Here is a 15,005-nt window from a genome sequence, read left to right as displayed (position 1 = left end):
TCATCACACTGTTCACTGTTTCGGGCTTGTCACCTTTTTCACTCATGAGTTTGCAGGTATGCGATCTGAGACCAGCCTACCGTTAACGGAAGGCTGGACAACTAATTACAGTTAACTACAAATGGATAATTTACACATCGTGGGGCTTTTTTACAGTCACAAAATGATATTTAGATATTGTTTAGAATTTATATTTTATCATCATTATCTTTTCCCACAGAACGTGAATATTATGCTCAACAAAGTGACATATTTGACATATTGAGTCAAGGTTAACTTTAAAAAAAAGTATTTCTTCACATGTAAGCAGATATTGTAATTAAAATAACCATGGGTATTGAAGTAGAATATTTAGCCTCATACTTTCAGAAATAAGTAGATCACCTTACTATAATGCAGCCTATAAGACCAGAACAAATTACTTTTAATTTCAGTCAAAATGTAATAATAGCAGCTCAGGCAACAATTTTAATTACACCAAATTCTACCACTGCAGCTTGAAATACAGAGTACTGTAACATGACTGAATGTGTCCCTTGTGCTTTCAGGAGGATGGAGCATGTTTTTCATCCACTGGTGGCAGCTCTGAATGCACAGGTGAGAGAGGGGAGAGACCATGAGATGGTTTTATGTTGAGGTTTGTAGAAAGTCTTTTGTAATAGTGGAGAATATTATACTGAATACTTCAGGGAGTCTATTGGTTTCAATCCCAAACTGATCATACTCTCAGGGTTTAAATCATATAACTATTTAAAAATAGTCTAGATGCAAATGAAACACATTTTGACCCATCAAAGATGATGTTGAAGTTATTAGTTCATCGTAAACCATATTAACATTTCTATCCTCTAATATATTTGCAGGCGCTGATGTGACAGATGGCTTTAACCCTGAACAGACCAACGAGGTAGGATATGTCATCTTCTTTGGGTTCTTAATTGACAGTTAACCTGCTCGACTGTGAATGTCGAACAGAAATGAAAACAATGCTAGAGTAATTCATTTCTTACAGACTACAGCTAGTTAATCACACATATTAGACTTCCATTATTACGACAGTGTTTCCCACAAGGAGAAATTAAATAGTTTGCACTGCAGCCACTTATTCATAATGTCTGATGAAATATAAGTTGTAGTATTTGTTGTTTGGTTGTGTATTATTTTATTGATGTAAAACATAGGTAGGCAGACTGGTAGGTTGGGAGCCTGTCTAAACATTACAAAAAAATGATTTGTTTTTCAGGAAGAACACCAGCGGTCCAGTGACAATACCGATATTCTTGACCCCACTCCAGCTGATGTCGATGAGGACACAAGTGTTCCAGAGCTCATGAGAACCGACAGTGGAGTTGTAAGTTTATTTGCAAAACTTCACATTCTAACATGAAAAGGGCCATGACATCTGTCAGTTTACAGGAATCAGGGTAATATTTTCAGAGGCTGTGATGATTATTGAAAGCGGTAATGTGAAGTGCCACTACGAGACAAAGCACAACTCTTTTGAGCTAACGTCTCGCATCTCAAATAAAGGCACAGGAAAATAAACCTAAGAGCCCAGCACTCAATTTCTTTTCTAAACATGTTGCCTAGTTTTAGTCTATTGTTTTGTCTTGACATTTATTATTGTTAAATGCTTGTGATTTTACAATGAAGAATATCCAAGTCTAATCCTTTCTTTTTTTAAGCTCAACAGACAAATGCTCAGAGACAAAAGATAACCTCTATCAAGTTCTGAGTACAGTGATGAGGATGATCCACATCCAGCCAAAGGTAATATTTCGAGTAAATGTGAGGATTGTGAAAATTTCTGATAAAATATTTCTCTTGGAAAGAAAGCACACACTGCCCAGGTACATTGCTAGCCTTAATCATTTGCATGCCTTTTACCTTGCCTGTATTTTTATTTCCAATCACTTTCCCTAATACAGTTTCCTTAAAATACCACATGAGTGTTTATTCTGTGGGCACCAACAGATTGTAGACACTATTTGATTGGATGTATGAAATAAATTGAAAGTCTGTTATTCTCAGTTTTGCTTGTGTTTTAATAGGTAGTTTGGATGAAAAGATGCTGGTTGGAGAGGCCTCTGGTCAATCACACACAAAAAAAGGTAATCTTTTCAAAGTTTTTCAGTTTCTCACCTAGGATCAAGTTATTTAGTGAGTCCACTGACATGAGAATACATTTTATAGATTCCCTATCCAAAATAGAAATAAACTAATAAATCGTTATGTAGTATGTAACTTAGTTAATACGTGTATTAAGTAGTTCAAATGAGCTCCACCTTTACCAGCTGCAACATTAAAGTGATACATTCATTAATGCATCGATAATTATTATCCAATGATTTCAGCCTACTATAAATATATTATTTTGTCCATTCTGCATAGTGAGTATACTTTAACTTTCAATATTACTCTCTGTGCGTTTCTATCACGCACCTGGTTTTTGTGTGCCCAGGTTTTGAGGCTAATGAAACACCATATTAAAGTAACTGGCATCATTACGTAAGGAAAAATAATTTCACATCATCCAGTATATTGAATTCAGAATCATCTATGTAAAGGACTCATTTGTTCAGGTCAGTAGATCTCATCTAGTCCTAAATCACATAATGTCCTCTGGACTAAATGGACAATGACCAGTTGTTTTAAATGAAGTACTCCACTTGTGTCATGTAATACTGAAGCTAGTGTTAGTAAACCGTGTCTTTGTTCATACTTCTGCAACTACCGTCTATATTTCTGCTGCGAGTTCTATTTTTGTATTAGACACTGTTGCTCCAAATACTTATGTTACTGCAACTACAGGTTGTTCTACTCGTATTTTGTGTACTGCTACAGTCAAGATCGATACAACATTATAGCCTCAGTACTTGCTGGTTTTTGAATAACATTAAATTACTGTCTCATTTTATTCAGGGTCATCACAAACAAAAAAACAGAAGTGGACCAACGACGAAATCCAGGCTGTGGAAAAAACACTCATGGACCACATCAGATCTTGGAAGGTTCCTGGAATGCATTCAGACGTCACCACTAGCTCTCAAAGGAAGGAGGTGGGAGGCAGTGAAATTTTACACAAAAAACCGAATTGATGCACTAAAGCGAAAGTCTTTGCAAGAAAGGTAAGCTTTTACATTTGTGCACTATTGTGTACAGGTACAATCTTTGCTGGACATTTATGCACTTCTGTTGCTGGACGTTGTTCAATATTGTCAAATGGAAGGTTTAACAGGTTTTTTGTTTTTTTTGAGGAATTCATAATCGTGCCTGTTCTCTTTGACATTCCTCGTTTTCTTTGTTAAATATTTGAATATTTCTATTTGCGTTACGGCATTAAAGTTGTACGAATCTATTTTGTGATACACAAACATATTTTCGTTGTATTTTTTGTTATTTAAAACCATTTCACTACACTTAAAAAGTGTACATTGCAGTGCAGTTGTAATAGAAGTTGTACACAACAGTTGTGAGGCATTGAAAGGTTTTGAAACAGTAAGTGTTGAAATAATGTTTACAGAATTACAATTTAAGTATTGTAGTAGTCAAGTTCAGTATTTGTTTTGCAAGTGAAATACTACTTTGAAATATTATGCTGAGAGCATTGCAGTTGTGATACTGTGATATTCAGCTCTATCATTTGTAGGGTTTTTTTTCAACTGAAATACAAAGCACTGAATATCACAGTATCAAAACTGTAATGCTTTCAACTGTAATATTCAGTGCACTATATCTGAAAAATGCACAGAACTTTGAAATAAAGCTGTGAAGTTTGAACATTTCTGATTCTGATCTGACATTTACATTGAGTGGAGTTCAATATACACAGATGAGTCATTATACAATTACAACATTTAATGGTGAATCCACAAATGCAATATTAAATGAATTAACAAAATATAATACAGAAACAACTCTTTTTTTTAAATAAAGCTCTAGTTTCTATAAACTTACCCTCCATTGAATACCTTATATAGGCTTGAATACCTTATATAGGCTTGAATACCTTATATAGGCTTGAATACCTTATATAGGCTTGAAAGACACATTTTTAACAGTGTCCCCTGGTGGTGGTTTGTATTATGACATGATAGGAGCGTCCCCGCTGGGATAGAAACACCAGACAAAAATTCAGTTTGTTAAATTTGAGAAGTTTTGATACTTGAGTTGATATTTTGGTTCCCAGGACCAAAACAAAATTTATGTGATGAAAAGTATGCCGTTATTCCATTCAGAAAATGAGGTCCCCACGCGTAACCTCTACACAGGCGTCCCCACCATGTAGCAAAAACGTGTATGTGTGTGTGTGTGTGTGTGTGTGTGTGTGTGTGTGTGTGTGTGTGTGTGTGTGTGTGTGTGTGTGTGTGTGTGTGTGTGTGTGTGTGTGTGTGTGTGTGTGTGTGTGTGTGCGCGTGTGTGTGTGTGTGTGTGTGTGTGTGTGTGTGTGTACCCAGAGGGTGGAGCTGCTGTGTGTTGCTCTGGCTCCAGTGCTGCAGGATGGTGTTCATGGCTCTGATGTCGACCCTCAGCTTCAGGCTACAGACTCCCAGCAGCTCACAGAAACAGACGGCCGCTGACGTCACAGACGGCACATTGAAGCTCTGCAGAGCCGACCTGCAGGCCTGCTGATAGGCCTGCTGCAGCCTGAGACACACACACACACACACACACACACTCTGTTTCCTGCTCCATTGACCTGAACAGCTGTAGTCGAGTGTACTCACAGCGGCGTGACGTCACTGCAGCCGCTCAGCCGCTGGACGAGGAAGGTGGCGTACGCGAAGGAGGGTCGGCCATGACGGAGGTAGTACAGGAAGTCCAGCTTCTCCACCAGAGCGAACCGGCCCACCAGGTGAGGGCTGGAGAAATGAGGCAGCTCTGAGGTTTCTGTGGGTGACGATCAGCTGATCTTAGTTTAGTGCAGGAGTGTCAAACTCATCTCACATCAGCATCACGGTCCTCACAGGGCCGGTTGTAACTGTAAGACTGTAATAACTTCTCCTCACATGTTGTTCAATAACTCTCTGCATTTGATTATTGTTTATTCAAGTGTAAACATATTGTATATGCAGTTATATCAATGAAAAATGATATTTAAACACATTTCTGTTATTATAACATAAATCATTTTAATTGAGGGTTCAGAAACCCACATGACTCTATCAAAGATCAAACTATTAAAGAAAATAACAAAGACAAATATCAAACGCAAGTTCTGACATTAACTTTGTTCAAAGCTGTTTGTTCACCTCTCTGCATCACTAATGTTCCTCCCTGTCGTCGTCCTGTGCATGCAGCTACATCCAAGAGCTGCTCACTGAGAGTCAGGTCTGATGAACATGATAGATGATGTATCCGTGTTGTCTGTGCTTTCATCAGCAGTTCATTAGAAACACAAGTACCTGCTCGTCTCTCAGCTGCTGTGTTGTTAGATTGCTGCTAGTTCATCAACTCGGTCTGCGATGGTGTTTCTTCACAAACTGACATTTGTAAAAGTCTGTATCTGGTCGGAGCTCTGCTCACACACCTTCAGCATGCACTGGGCTGTAGCTGTGTCAATATATTCTGCTGTGATTGCAGTCTGCCTTTTAATTCTTGGACACTGATGTTTTTCTCGGAGGCTAAATTTAGCTCCGTGTTTGGAGTCAAAATGCCGACGTGAATTGTGTCCTTCATCACCGACACGCCTCATAACACAGCAGACAGACCCGTTGTTCTCCTTGAAGCACAAACATGTATTCACTTTCACATCTTTCATTTCATTTTCTTCCCTCTGCATCAATGTTTCTCTTCGTGGACATTTTGGGATTATTTGTGGATCTTTTTCAATCGTGGAAACCTCTTTTCGGGCTGTTGCCTCTCCTGTCCACCTGTTGTGATCGTTTTAATGTCGGTACACAGACAACATGCTATCTCATCATTTCAACTTTATATCTCATCATTTCGACCATGGGGACACTTTTATTTTCAAGTCTAACTTTTAATTATTTTTCCCAAAAAAAAAAAGAAAAAAAAAAAATATATATATATATTATAACATTTTTTCTTTGCTGGCGGATTCGCGGGCCACATAAAATGACGTGGCGGGCCGCATTCAGCCCACGGGCCTTGAGTTTGACACATGTGCGTGTTAGCATGCTAACGTCAGCGTGCTAACATGACGTCAGCAGGTTTCCAGAGCTTACCGGTGGAGTTGAGGGTGTTTGCTGACTGCCAGCTGAACAGCCTGGATGGGTCCAGAGGGTGGAGCGACTGCAAAACACAAACACAATGTAACACAACAACAACAACACAACACAACAACAACAACAACAGCAGCAACAACAGCATGTTGAGATGTGACCCGACAGAACGTTGCATGAGAACAGCTCCGCAGGAGAGGAGGACCGGTGTGAGCGTGTACCTGCAGGAGGTGGTAGACGGAGATGTCCGAGGACGGGCTGCTTCCTCGGGGCCCGGAGGGGAACAGGGCGGCCCTCAGTTTCGGGTGGGGGGCCAGCGCCATCTTCAGGAGCTGGGGGTCCACCGCCCTCTCAGACCTGCCCGACCGTTCACCCTGAACCACCACCTGCAGCACAGGAAGCTCATGGAGGACTGTTCCACACCCACAACCAGCTGTTCAGAGGGATGGAGTCTGATTGTCTGGATCTGATGTTTACCTGCTCGATGCCTCCGGGGCCGAACATGACGGCAGCCAGAGCCAGCAGACTGTGACCCTCTAACAGCAGACTGCTGAGAGACGCCTGGCTGCCTGGCAACAGCACCTGAGCACTGGTTAGACTGGCCTGGAACACCAGTCCTGGATCTGGAACACAAGAGAGACCGAGACCAGGTCTCATGAACTCACCACGTGCATCGTGTTACAGTTGATTCTCAGAGCATCGAGAGTCGCTTTGTGTCTCTTTACCTGACAGATCTCTGGTGATCTCCTGGATCTTCACCAGCATCTCAAACCAGGGCTGGCTCTCAGACAGGCTCTGATTGGTCAAGAGGGGACAGTTCCTGGGCGTCAACCTATGGAGGACAGAGACACACGCTCATTAGCATATAATTAGCATAGCATTAGCATACTCTCCGATAGTCAGATGAAGGTCAGGCGGACCTGTGGTGCTCCAGGTAGGTGTACAGCAGGTACTGCAGGCCGCGGTCCACACAGAAGGAGATGAAGAGGCCGTGGAGGTCGAGGCCGAGGGGGGAGCGGTACTGAGGGATGGGGGGGGGCGAGGCCATCACCCCCCCGCCCTGAGCCAGCCTCCACAGCAGCTGCTCCAAGTCCGCCAGCTCCTCCGGGACCAACACACCTCTCCTGGAGGAAACAGCCACGTTTAATGCATCCAGCTGTTTCACTCAACACAGCTGTTGTGGTGTTCCGCTGTAAACACACATGAGCCGGTGCAGCACGTGTTCCTGAACATGTCAGGGTTACACTGCATGTCACTGCATGTGCGGACGAGACTTTAACGTCTGAATCATTCTCATCAAAACGTCTGTGGATCGGTGAACAGGTGCTGCTGTACCTGACCAGCAGGTCCAGGATCTCCTCCCTCATGTAGGAGCTGCAGGCCGTGTTGTCGTTGACCAGCTCTGGGGTCAGCTCAGGCCACCGGGAGCCACCGGGGGCCTCCTGGTTCTGGATCCAGTCCACCACCCGGCGCTGGTCGTGCAGAGCGGTCAGGTAGCGCCACAACACGGCAGAGTCGCAGGAAGTCACCTCTGATGAAGCAACAACACAGAGAGAGAACACGGATAGATCCTATAAATCCATATGCGAGACCTTCAGGAACCACCGGAGGTCCTGGTTGATGGAGTCTACCTGTGTGATGCAGTCTGGACAGGAGGACGGCGGTCTGGCAGCTCTGGTCCCAGTTCCTCACCCAGTCCAGTCTGAGGTTCCTCCACAGACCCGCTTTCTCCCCCTCAGACCTCCTGAGTCCCACCAGCTCCTCCAGAAGCTGCTCACCACCACCACCCGCCTCCCTGTGGACCATCTGGACCTGAAGCAGCCTGTCAGCAGGGACAGAGGAGCGGTGTACTCAGAGAACGTGGAGGTTTACAGGAGATGAATAAAAGATGAAAGAGGAGGATCGGGGGAGTCGGATGCATTCCAGGTCCAGAGGAGGAAGACATGAGAGGAAGAGGTCCATCATGAAGGGGTACAAAGGAGACCGAGACGAGGAACGCCCCAGGATTAAAAGGCTTCAATGTTTTTCCAGCACTGATCAAATTATAGATTTTAGTCTATTTTTCTTCCATAACTCGTCTTCTTTCAGACGAGTGGAAAAAAAAAGTTGGACAATGCCTCATTTGCATATTTGAACATCACATTTAAAATAAGGTGGAATACAATCAATAAGCGCCTCATCGGCAGTAATCTCGACCTGTGTGGTGATGTCTCTGCAGGGCATCGGGCTGCAGGCAGAGACCCCAACCGCTCCATCTCCCTGATGAAGGCCACGCTCTGCACCTCCTCCTCCGGGAAACAACTCCGCCCACACAGCTCCTCCACCTGTCCCATCAACCAATCAGAGGCCTCGTTAAGACGTAGCGTACACCGAGAAGACGTGAACTTAAGACTGGTGTCAATCATTAAGACAAATATATTAAGAAAACAGAAGGAGAGACGGACAGACAGGAAGATACAGAGACACAAAGACAGACAGGAAGATACAGAGACACAAAGACAGACAGACAGGAAGATACAGAGACACAAAGACAGACGGACAGGAAGATACAGAGACACAAAGACAGACAGACAGGAAGATACAGAGACACAAAGACAGACAGACAGGAAGATACAGAGACACAAAGACAGACAGACAGACAGGAAGATACAGAGACACAAAGACAGACGGACAGGAAGATACAGAGACACAAAGACAGACGGACAGGAAGATACAGGGACACAAAGACAGACGGACAGGAAGATACAGAGACACAAAGACAGACGGACAGGAAGATACAGGGACACAAAGACAGACGGACAGGAAGATACAGAGACACAAAGACAGACAGACAGGAAGATACAGAGACACAAAGACAGACGGACAGGAAGATACAGGGACACAAAGACAGACGGACAGGAAGATACAGAGACACAAAGACAGACAGACAGGAAGACAGACGGACAGAAACATAAAGACTTCTGCTGACTGAACTCACCACAAACTCTCTGAGGTTCTTGTCGTCGGTGTAGAGACAGATGCTGTGGAGCTGCTTCTTCACACTGAACCCCTGAAAACAACACGACGTGTTTAATGTTCCACCGCTGAGAGCTTCTGTGTTTCATGCAACTTTCAACACGTTAGCAAAACCAGTGCTAGCATGTGTACAGTTAGCATCCTAGCTTCACAGACAGCATGAAGTCTGATGGTCGAGTCCTACAGCGAGGAGTCCTCACCATGTTGGTGAGCAGCGTGTTGGCGGTCTGCAGGTCTCGGTCCTGCAGGCAGCAGAACACCTGACGCAGACCTTCCGTCCTCAGAGACGACAGACGCCGCTCCGGCCGGCTCCGCCTCCTGAGGACGGCCTGAGCTCTGGGGATCTGATTGGTCAGGACGGACTGACGGACCACTTCCTGTAACACACACAATCAGAGGCATGAAGGTCAATGCTGGTGTTAAACCTGAATTCTCTCTAGTGACCACCAGGGGGCGACTCCTCTGGTTGTATAGACGTCTATGAGGAAAGTCTATGAACTCCAATGGGAGAAGGGAACACGTCCTGAACAAAGAGCAGCAGTGAAAGTCACCTCCGTGGAGAGCTGCTCCCACTCGTCTGTCTGAGCCTCCTGCTGAGCGCGGTCAGCAGAGTCGCAGGCGTCGCCCCCTGCAGGCCAGGGGAACCTCTTCATGTAGCTCCTCAGCTCGCTGACGTAGCGGCCCAGAGCCTCCACGCAGCCGCGCACGCCGGCGTCCTCCACTGCAGACACGACAGAGAACAACCCGAGCTGAGCGTCTCCAGCTGTGGACAGAGGTGTGTGTGTGTGTGTGTGAGAGTGAGTGTGTGTGTGTGTGTGTGTGTGAGAGTGTGTGTGTGTGTGTGAGAGAGAGTGTGTGTGTGAGAGTGTGTGTGTGTGTGCGAGAGAGAGAGAGAGAGAGTGTGTGTGTGTGAGAGAGAGAGAGAGCGAGTGTGTGTGTGCGAGAGAGAGAGAGAGAGAGAGAGTGTGTGAGTGTGTGTGCGTGTGTGAGAGTGTGCGTGTGTGAGAGAGTGTGCGTGTGCGAGAGAGTGTGCGTGTGCGTGTGCGTGTGCGAGAGAGAGAGAGAGAGTGTGAGTGTGTGAGTGTGTGTGTGTGTGTGTGTGTGTGCAGCCTCACGCTGTGTGTTGGACAGCACCGAGCGGATCTGAGTGTTGATGAAGCTCATGGTGATGTTGAGCAGCTGCTCGGAGAACTGTCGGCTCTGAGCTTCACTGTGTGAATCTCTGACGGCCGAACACAGAAGGTCCAACGCAGGACACAGCTCCTGGAAACCTGCACACACACACACACACACGGACACACACACACCTTTATATACAACAACAATGTATGAAACTACGATGACTGAAGTTTGATGGATTTTACGTAAAACAATACAACCCAAGCTTTTAAAATGAATAACTACGATGGATGCTAAGCTAACCCAGCTAGGACCTGAGGCTACTCCACTACCCAGCATGCACCTGGCTGGTCTGATGCTCCAGTCACAGAACAATAAGACGGATGAAAGCAGTGGGAGGTCTGTGACTGTTGAGCCCACGTCTTCTATTGTGAAGATGTCGGCCATGTTATCTGCTCAGAGAGTTGTTATGTTGCTGTGCGTTTGTTGTGCGTTTGTTGTGTGTGTTGTGCGTTTGCTGTGCGTTTGCTGTGCGTTTGTTGTGCGTTTGCTGTGCGTTTTTTGTGCTGTGTGTTTGCTGTTGTGTTTGCTGTTGTGTGTTTGCTGTTGTGTTTGCTGTTGTGTTTGCTGTGTGTTTGCTGCTGTGTGTTTGCTGTTGTGTTTGCTGTGTGTTTGCTGCTGTGTGTTTGCTGTTGTGTGTTTGCTGTTGTGTGTTTGCTGTTATGTTGCTGTGTGTTTGTTGTGTGTTGTGTGTTTGTTGTGTGTTTGTTGTGTGTTGTGTGTTTGTTGTGTGTTTGTTGTGTGTTTGCTGTGTGGTTGTTGTGTGGTTGCTGTTGTGTGTTTGTTGTGTGTTGTGTGTTTGTTGTGTGGTTGTTGTTTGTTTGTTGTGTGTTTGTTGTTTGTTTGCTGTGTGTTTGTTGTGTGTTTGCTGTGTGTTTGTTGCGTTTGCCGTTGTTGCGTTTGCCGTTGTTGCGTTTGCCGTTGTTGCGTTGTTGTTGTTGTTGTTGTTGTTGTTGTGTTGTTGTGTTGTTGTTATGTTGTTGTGTGTTTGCTGTGTGTTTGTTGTGTGTTTGTTGTGTGTTTGCGGTGTTTGTGGTGTGTTTGCCGTATGTTTGCCGTTGTTGTGTTGTTGTTGTGTTGTTGTGTGTTTGCTGTGTGTTTGTTGTGTGTTTGCCGTATGTTTGCCGTTGTTGTGTTGTTTTTGTGTTGTTGTGTGTTTGCTGTGTGTTTGTTGTGTGTTTGTTGTGTGTTTGAGGTGTTTGCCGTGTGGTTGTTGTTGTGTGGTTGTTGTTGTGTGTTTGTTGCCGTGTGTTTGTTGCCGTGTGTTTGTTGCCGTGTGGTTGTTGCCGTGTGGTTGTTGCCGTGTGGTTGTTGCCGTGTGGTTGTTGCCGTGTGGTTGTTGCCGTGTGGTTGTTGCCGTGTGGTTGTTGCCGTGTGGTTGTTGTTGTTGTGTGGTTGTTGTCGTGTGGTTGTTGTCGTGTGGTTGTTGCCGTGTGGTTGTTGCCGTGTGGTTGTTGCCGTGTGGTTGTTGCCGTGTGGTTGTTGCCGTGTGGTTGTTGCCGTGTGGTTGTTGTTGTCGTGTGGTTGTTGTCGTGTGGTTGTTGTCGTGTGGTTGTTGTCGTGTGGTTGTTGCCGTGTGGTTGTTGCCGTGTGGTTGTTGCCGTGTGGTTGTTGTTGTTGTGTGGTTGTTGTGTGGTTGTTGCCGTGTGTTTGTTGTCGTGTGGTTGTTGCCGTGTGGTTGTTGCCGTGTGGTTGTTGTCGTGTGGTTGTTGCCGTGTGGTTGTTGCCGTGTGGTTGTTGCCGTGTGGTTGTTGTCGTGTGGTTGTTGTCGTGTGGTTGTTGTCGTGTGGTTGTTGTCGTGTGGTTGTTGTCGTGTGGTTGTTGTCGTGTGGTTGTTGTCGTGTGGTTGTTGTCGTGTGGTTGTTGTCGTGTGGTTGTTGTCGTGTGGTTGTTGCCGTGTGTTTGTTGCCGTGTGTTTGTTGTCGTGTGGTTGTTGTTGTTGTGTGGTTGTTGTTGTTGTGTGGTTGTTGTTGTTGTGTGGTTGTTGTTGTTGTGTGGTTGTTGTTGTGTGGTTGTTGTGTGGTTGTTATGTTGTTGTGTGTTTGCTGCTGTGTGTTTGTGTTATATTTTGCTGTGATTACGGTCTTGAAATCCTCATATGCGTTCATGATCATCTCCTGCTCGTCAGCGGAGAACAAAGAGGCTCTTTCTGTGACTTTATTGAACATTGTACTGTTAGAACATCATGGTTTCATTGTACTGTTAGAACATCATGGTTTCTGTGATCCACGCTTCCCCTTTTGAAGTGGGACGAGCATGCGCAATCATCCTGATCCCGATCGTCTGGTTGGAATTAACGAGACAGTTTGAGAGGATCAGCCTCGCAGGAACCGAGATCGCCTGACTTCAATCATCTCGTGAATGTGGGCTGCTAACAGGACATTTGATCGACTTTGCTGAACCACTTACGTGGCACGGGGCCCTGGTCTGTTGTGAGTCTGTGTATTTGTTGTGTTTGTTGTTATGTTGTTGTTTGTTTGTGAGACTGTGTGTCATGTATCGTGGTGTACGTACGGGCCGTCAGGCTCTGTGTGGAGGTCTCTGGCTGCTCGGCAGCAGGGATCAGGAGGTGCTCTTTACTCTTCAGGTAGAAGTCCACCGTGTCCAGCTGACGGTTCTTCAGTCCAGCCTGCAGCACGACAACAACAACAACAACAACAACACAGCTTTAAAAGAGACAGAGCAGAGAGACAGGTGTGTAGACGTCTCCTCCTACCTGCAGGGCGTGGACGGGGATGGAGCAGCGCCCCCAGCTGTTCAGGTGACACACTGCGTCTACTGTCGCTGCACTGCCGAACAACATCAACCTGCTGAGCAAGTCCTGCTGGGACACCGAGAACAGGACCTGGAACACACCAGACTCTGGAGGAGGGAGACAGGCAGGCAGGGAGACAGACAGGCAGGGAGACAGACAGGCAGGGAGACAGACAGGCAGGGAGGCAGGGAGACAGGCAGGTAGGGGGACAGGCAGGGAGACAGACAGACAGGCAGGGAGACAGACAGACAGGCAGGGAGACAGACAGGAAGATATAAAGACAGCGAGAGAGACATACAGGAAGACAGGACGTTAGAGAGACAGACAGTTTATAAAGTTCCCTTTCCTCCTTGTTGTGGTTTATTAACAGAACTATCTTTGTATCGTTGTCGTCTTTTAGTTTCACTTCAAACATTTTATTAAAAAGAGAAACAAGCTGATAAACTAAAGTCCGATCGGTTCACACGAGATTTATTTCTTCGTTAGTGAGGAGACGATGTGTCCACTGAGGGTGAGTGAGGAGACGATGTGTCCACTGAGGGTGAGTGAGGAGACGATGTGTCCACTGAGGGTGAGTGAGCAGACGATGTGTCCACTGAGGGTGAGTGAGGAGACGATGTGTCCACTGAGGGTGAGTGAGCAGACGATGTGTCCACTGAGGGTGAGTGAGGAGACAGACGATGTGTCCACTGAGTGTTAGTGAGGAGACAGACGATGTGTCCACTGAGTGTTAGTGAGGAGACAGACGATGTGTCCACTGAGTGTTAGTGAGGAGACGATGTGTCCACTGAGTGTTAGTGAGGAGACGATGTGTCCACTGAGTGTTAGTGAGGAGACGATGTGTCCACTGAGTGTTAGTGAGGAGACGATGTGTCCACTGAGGGTGAGTGAGGAGACGATGTGTCCACTGAGGGTGAGTGAGCAGACGATGTGTCCACTGAGGGTGAGTGAGGAGACGATGTGTCCACTGAGGGTGAGTGAGGAGACGATGTGTCCACTGAGGGTGAGTGAGGAGACGATGTGTCCACTGAGGGTGAGTGAGGAGACGATGTGTCCACTGAGGGTGAGTGAGGAGACGATGTGTCCACTGAGGGTGAGTGAGGAGACGATGTGTCCACTGAGTGTTAGTGAGGAGACGATGTGTCCACTGAGGGTGAGTGAGGAGACTGAGACGATGTGAGTGTAGTTAGTTGGACGATGAAGAGTTCTCTTCTTCATCACTCTCACACATTAAAGTCCACAGAGTCGTGTTCTTACTCCTGAGCAGCAGTCGGTGCTGTCTCTCTCCACAGCGCTGGACCGGAGCCGCCTCGCCCTCCGCCCGGTGGAGGCTCACGCCGCCGGACTCAAAGTCCCACAATGCCGCAGTGGTCCCTCCGTTGCCGGGGGAGACGAAGGTCAGCTGGGCGGAGAACTCGGACACGGTGAGCAGAGACGGAGCGGACGACTCGGGGACGGAGAAAGAGACGGCGGACCCGCCGCGAGGCACTCGGCTGTGGGACGAGGACGAGGAGGCCCTGTGGGGCTCCAGGTGGAGGAGGGAGGAGGACCAGGAGGAGGAGGAGGAGGAGGAGGAGGAGGAGGAGGAGGAGGAGGAGGAAGCTCTGCTGTACATGGAGGCCAGACGAGCGTCCCAGGAGCTACAGAGGAGTTAAAGTGTGTCGACATTGATGAGTAGTAAACTAGATGTGTGCTCGTGTAGAGGTGTCGTCCGTGTGGAGGTTACCGGTCGGCGCTGAACGTCGCTCCGAGGGCGGCGAGGCTGCAGGCGGAGCTCGACAGGCCGTCCTGGTCTCTCTGGTCCTGGGGCCGGATGGGGGGGCGACGGGAGGGCGCGGCACACAGCAGGTGGTCTGGATACAAACTGCAAA

At 46.7% G+C, this 15,005-nt stretch overlaps 1 protein-coding gene across 1 annotated transcript in view; it reads right to left on the bottom strand.

The window, feature by feature from the left end:
• Positions 1-15,005, bottom strand: part of spg11 (SPG11 vesicle trafficking associated, spatacsin) — a gene marked incomplete at its 3' end in the record, with an annotated part of 35,797 nt that overhangs the window by 16,308 nt on the left and 4,484 nt on the right. The window contains exons 5-22 of the mRNA XM_079270408.1: positions 14,861-14,998; positions 14,392-14,774; positions 13,096-13,241; positions 12,894-13,008; positions 10,316-10,471; positions 9,752-9,921; positions 9,401-9,577; positions 9,163-9,234; positions 8,382-8,509; positions 7,817-8,007; positions 7,521-7,716; positions 7,106-7,309; positions 6,911-7,017; positions 6,663-6,808; positions 6,407-6,571; positions 6,189-6,255; positions 4,728-4,890; positions 4,454-4,647 (exon numbers count right to left, since the gene is read on the bottom strand). Of these exons, the coding sequence (XP_079126534.1) occupies positions 4,454-4,647; positions 4,728-4,890; positions 6,189-6,255; positions 6,407-6,571; positions 6,663-6,808; positions 6,911-7,017; positions 7,106-7,309; positions 7,521-7,716; positions 7,817-8,007; positions 8,382-8,509; positions 9,163-9,234; positions 9,401-9,577; positions 9,752-9,921; positions 10,316-10,471; positions 12,894-13,008; positions 13,096-13,241; positions 14,392-14,774; positions 14,861-14,998 (2,918 nt within the window). The remainder of the gene's footprint in view (positions 1-4,453; positions 4,648-4,727; positions 4,891-6,188; positions 6,256-6,406; positions 6,572-6,662; positions 6,809-6,910; positions 7,018-7,105; positions 7,310-7,520; positions 7,717-7,816; positions 8,008-8,381; positions 8,510-9,162; positions 9,235-9,400; positions 9,578-9,751; positions 9,922-10,315; positions 10,472-12,893; positions 13,009-13,095; positions 13,242-14,391; positions 14,775-14,860; positions 14,999-15,005) is intronic.

Source organism: Melanostigma gelatinosum (assembly GCF_949748355.1).
Source record: "Melanostigma gelatinosum genome assembly, chromosome: 1".
Classification (NCBI taxonomy): Eukaryota; Metazoa; Chordata; class Actinopteri; order Perciformes; family Zoarcidae; genus Melanostigma; species Melanostigma gelatinosum.
This window is presented reverse-complemented; position numbering and strand designations above follow the sequence as displayed.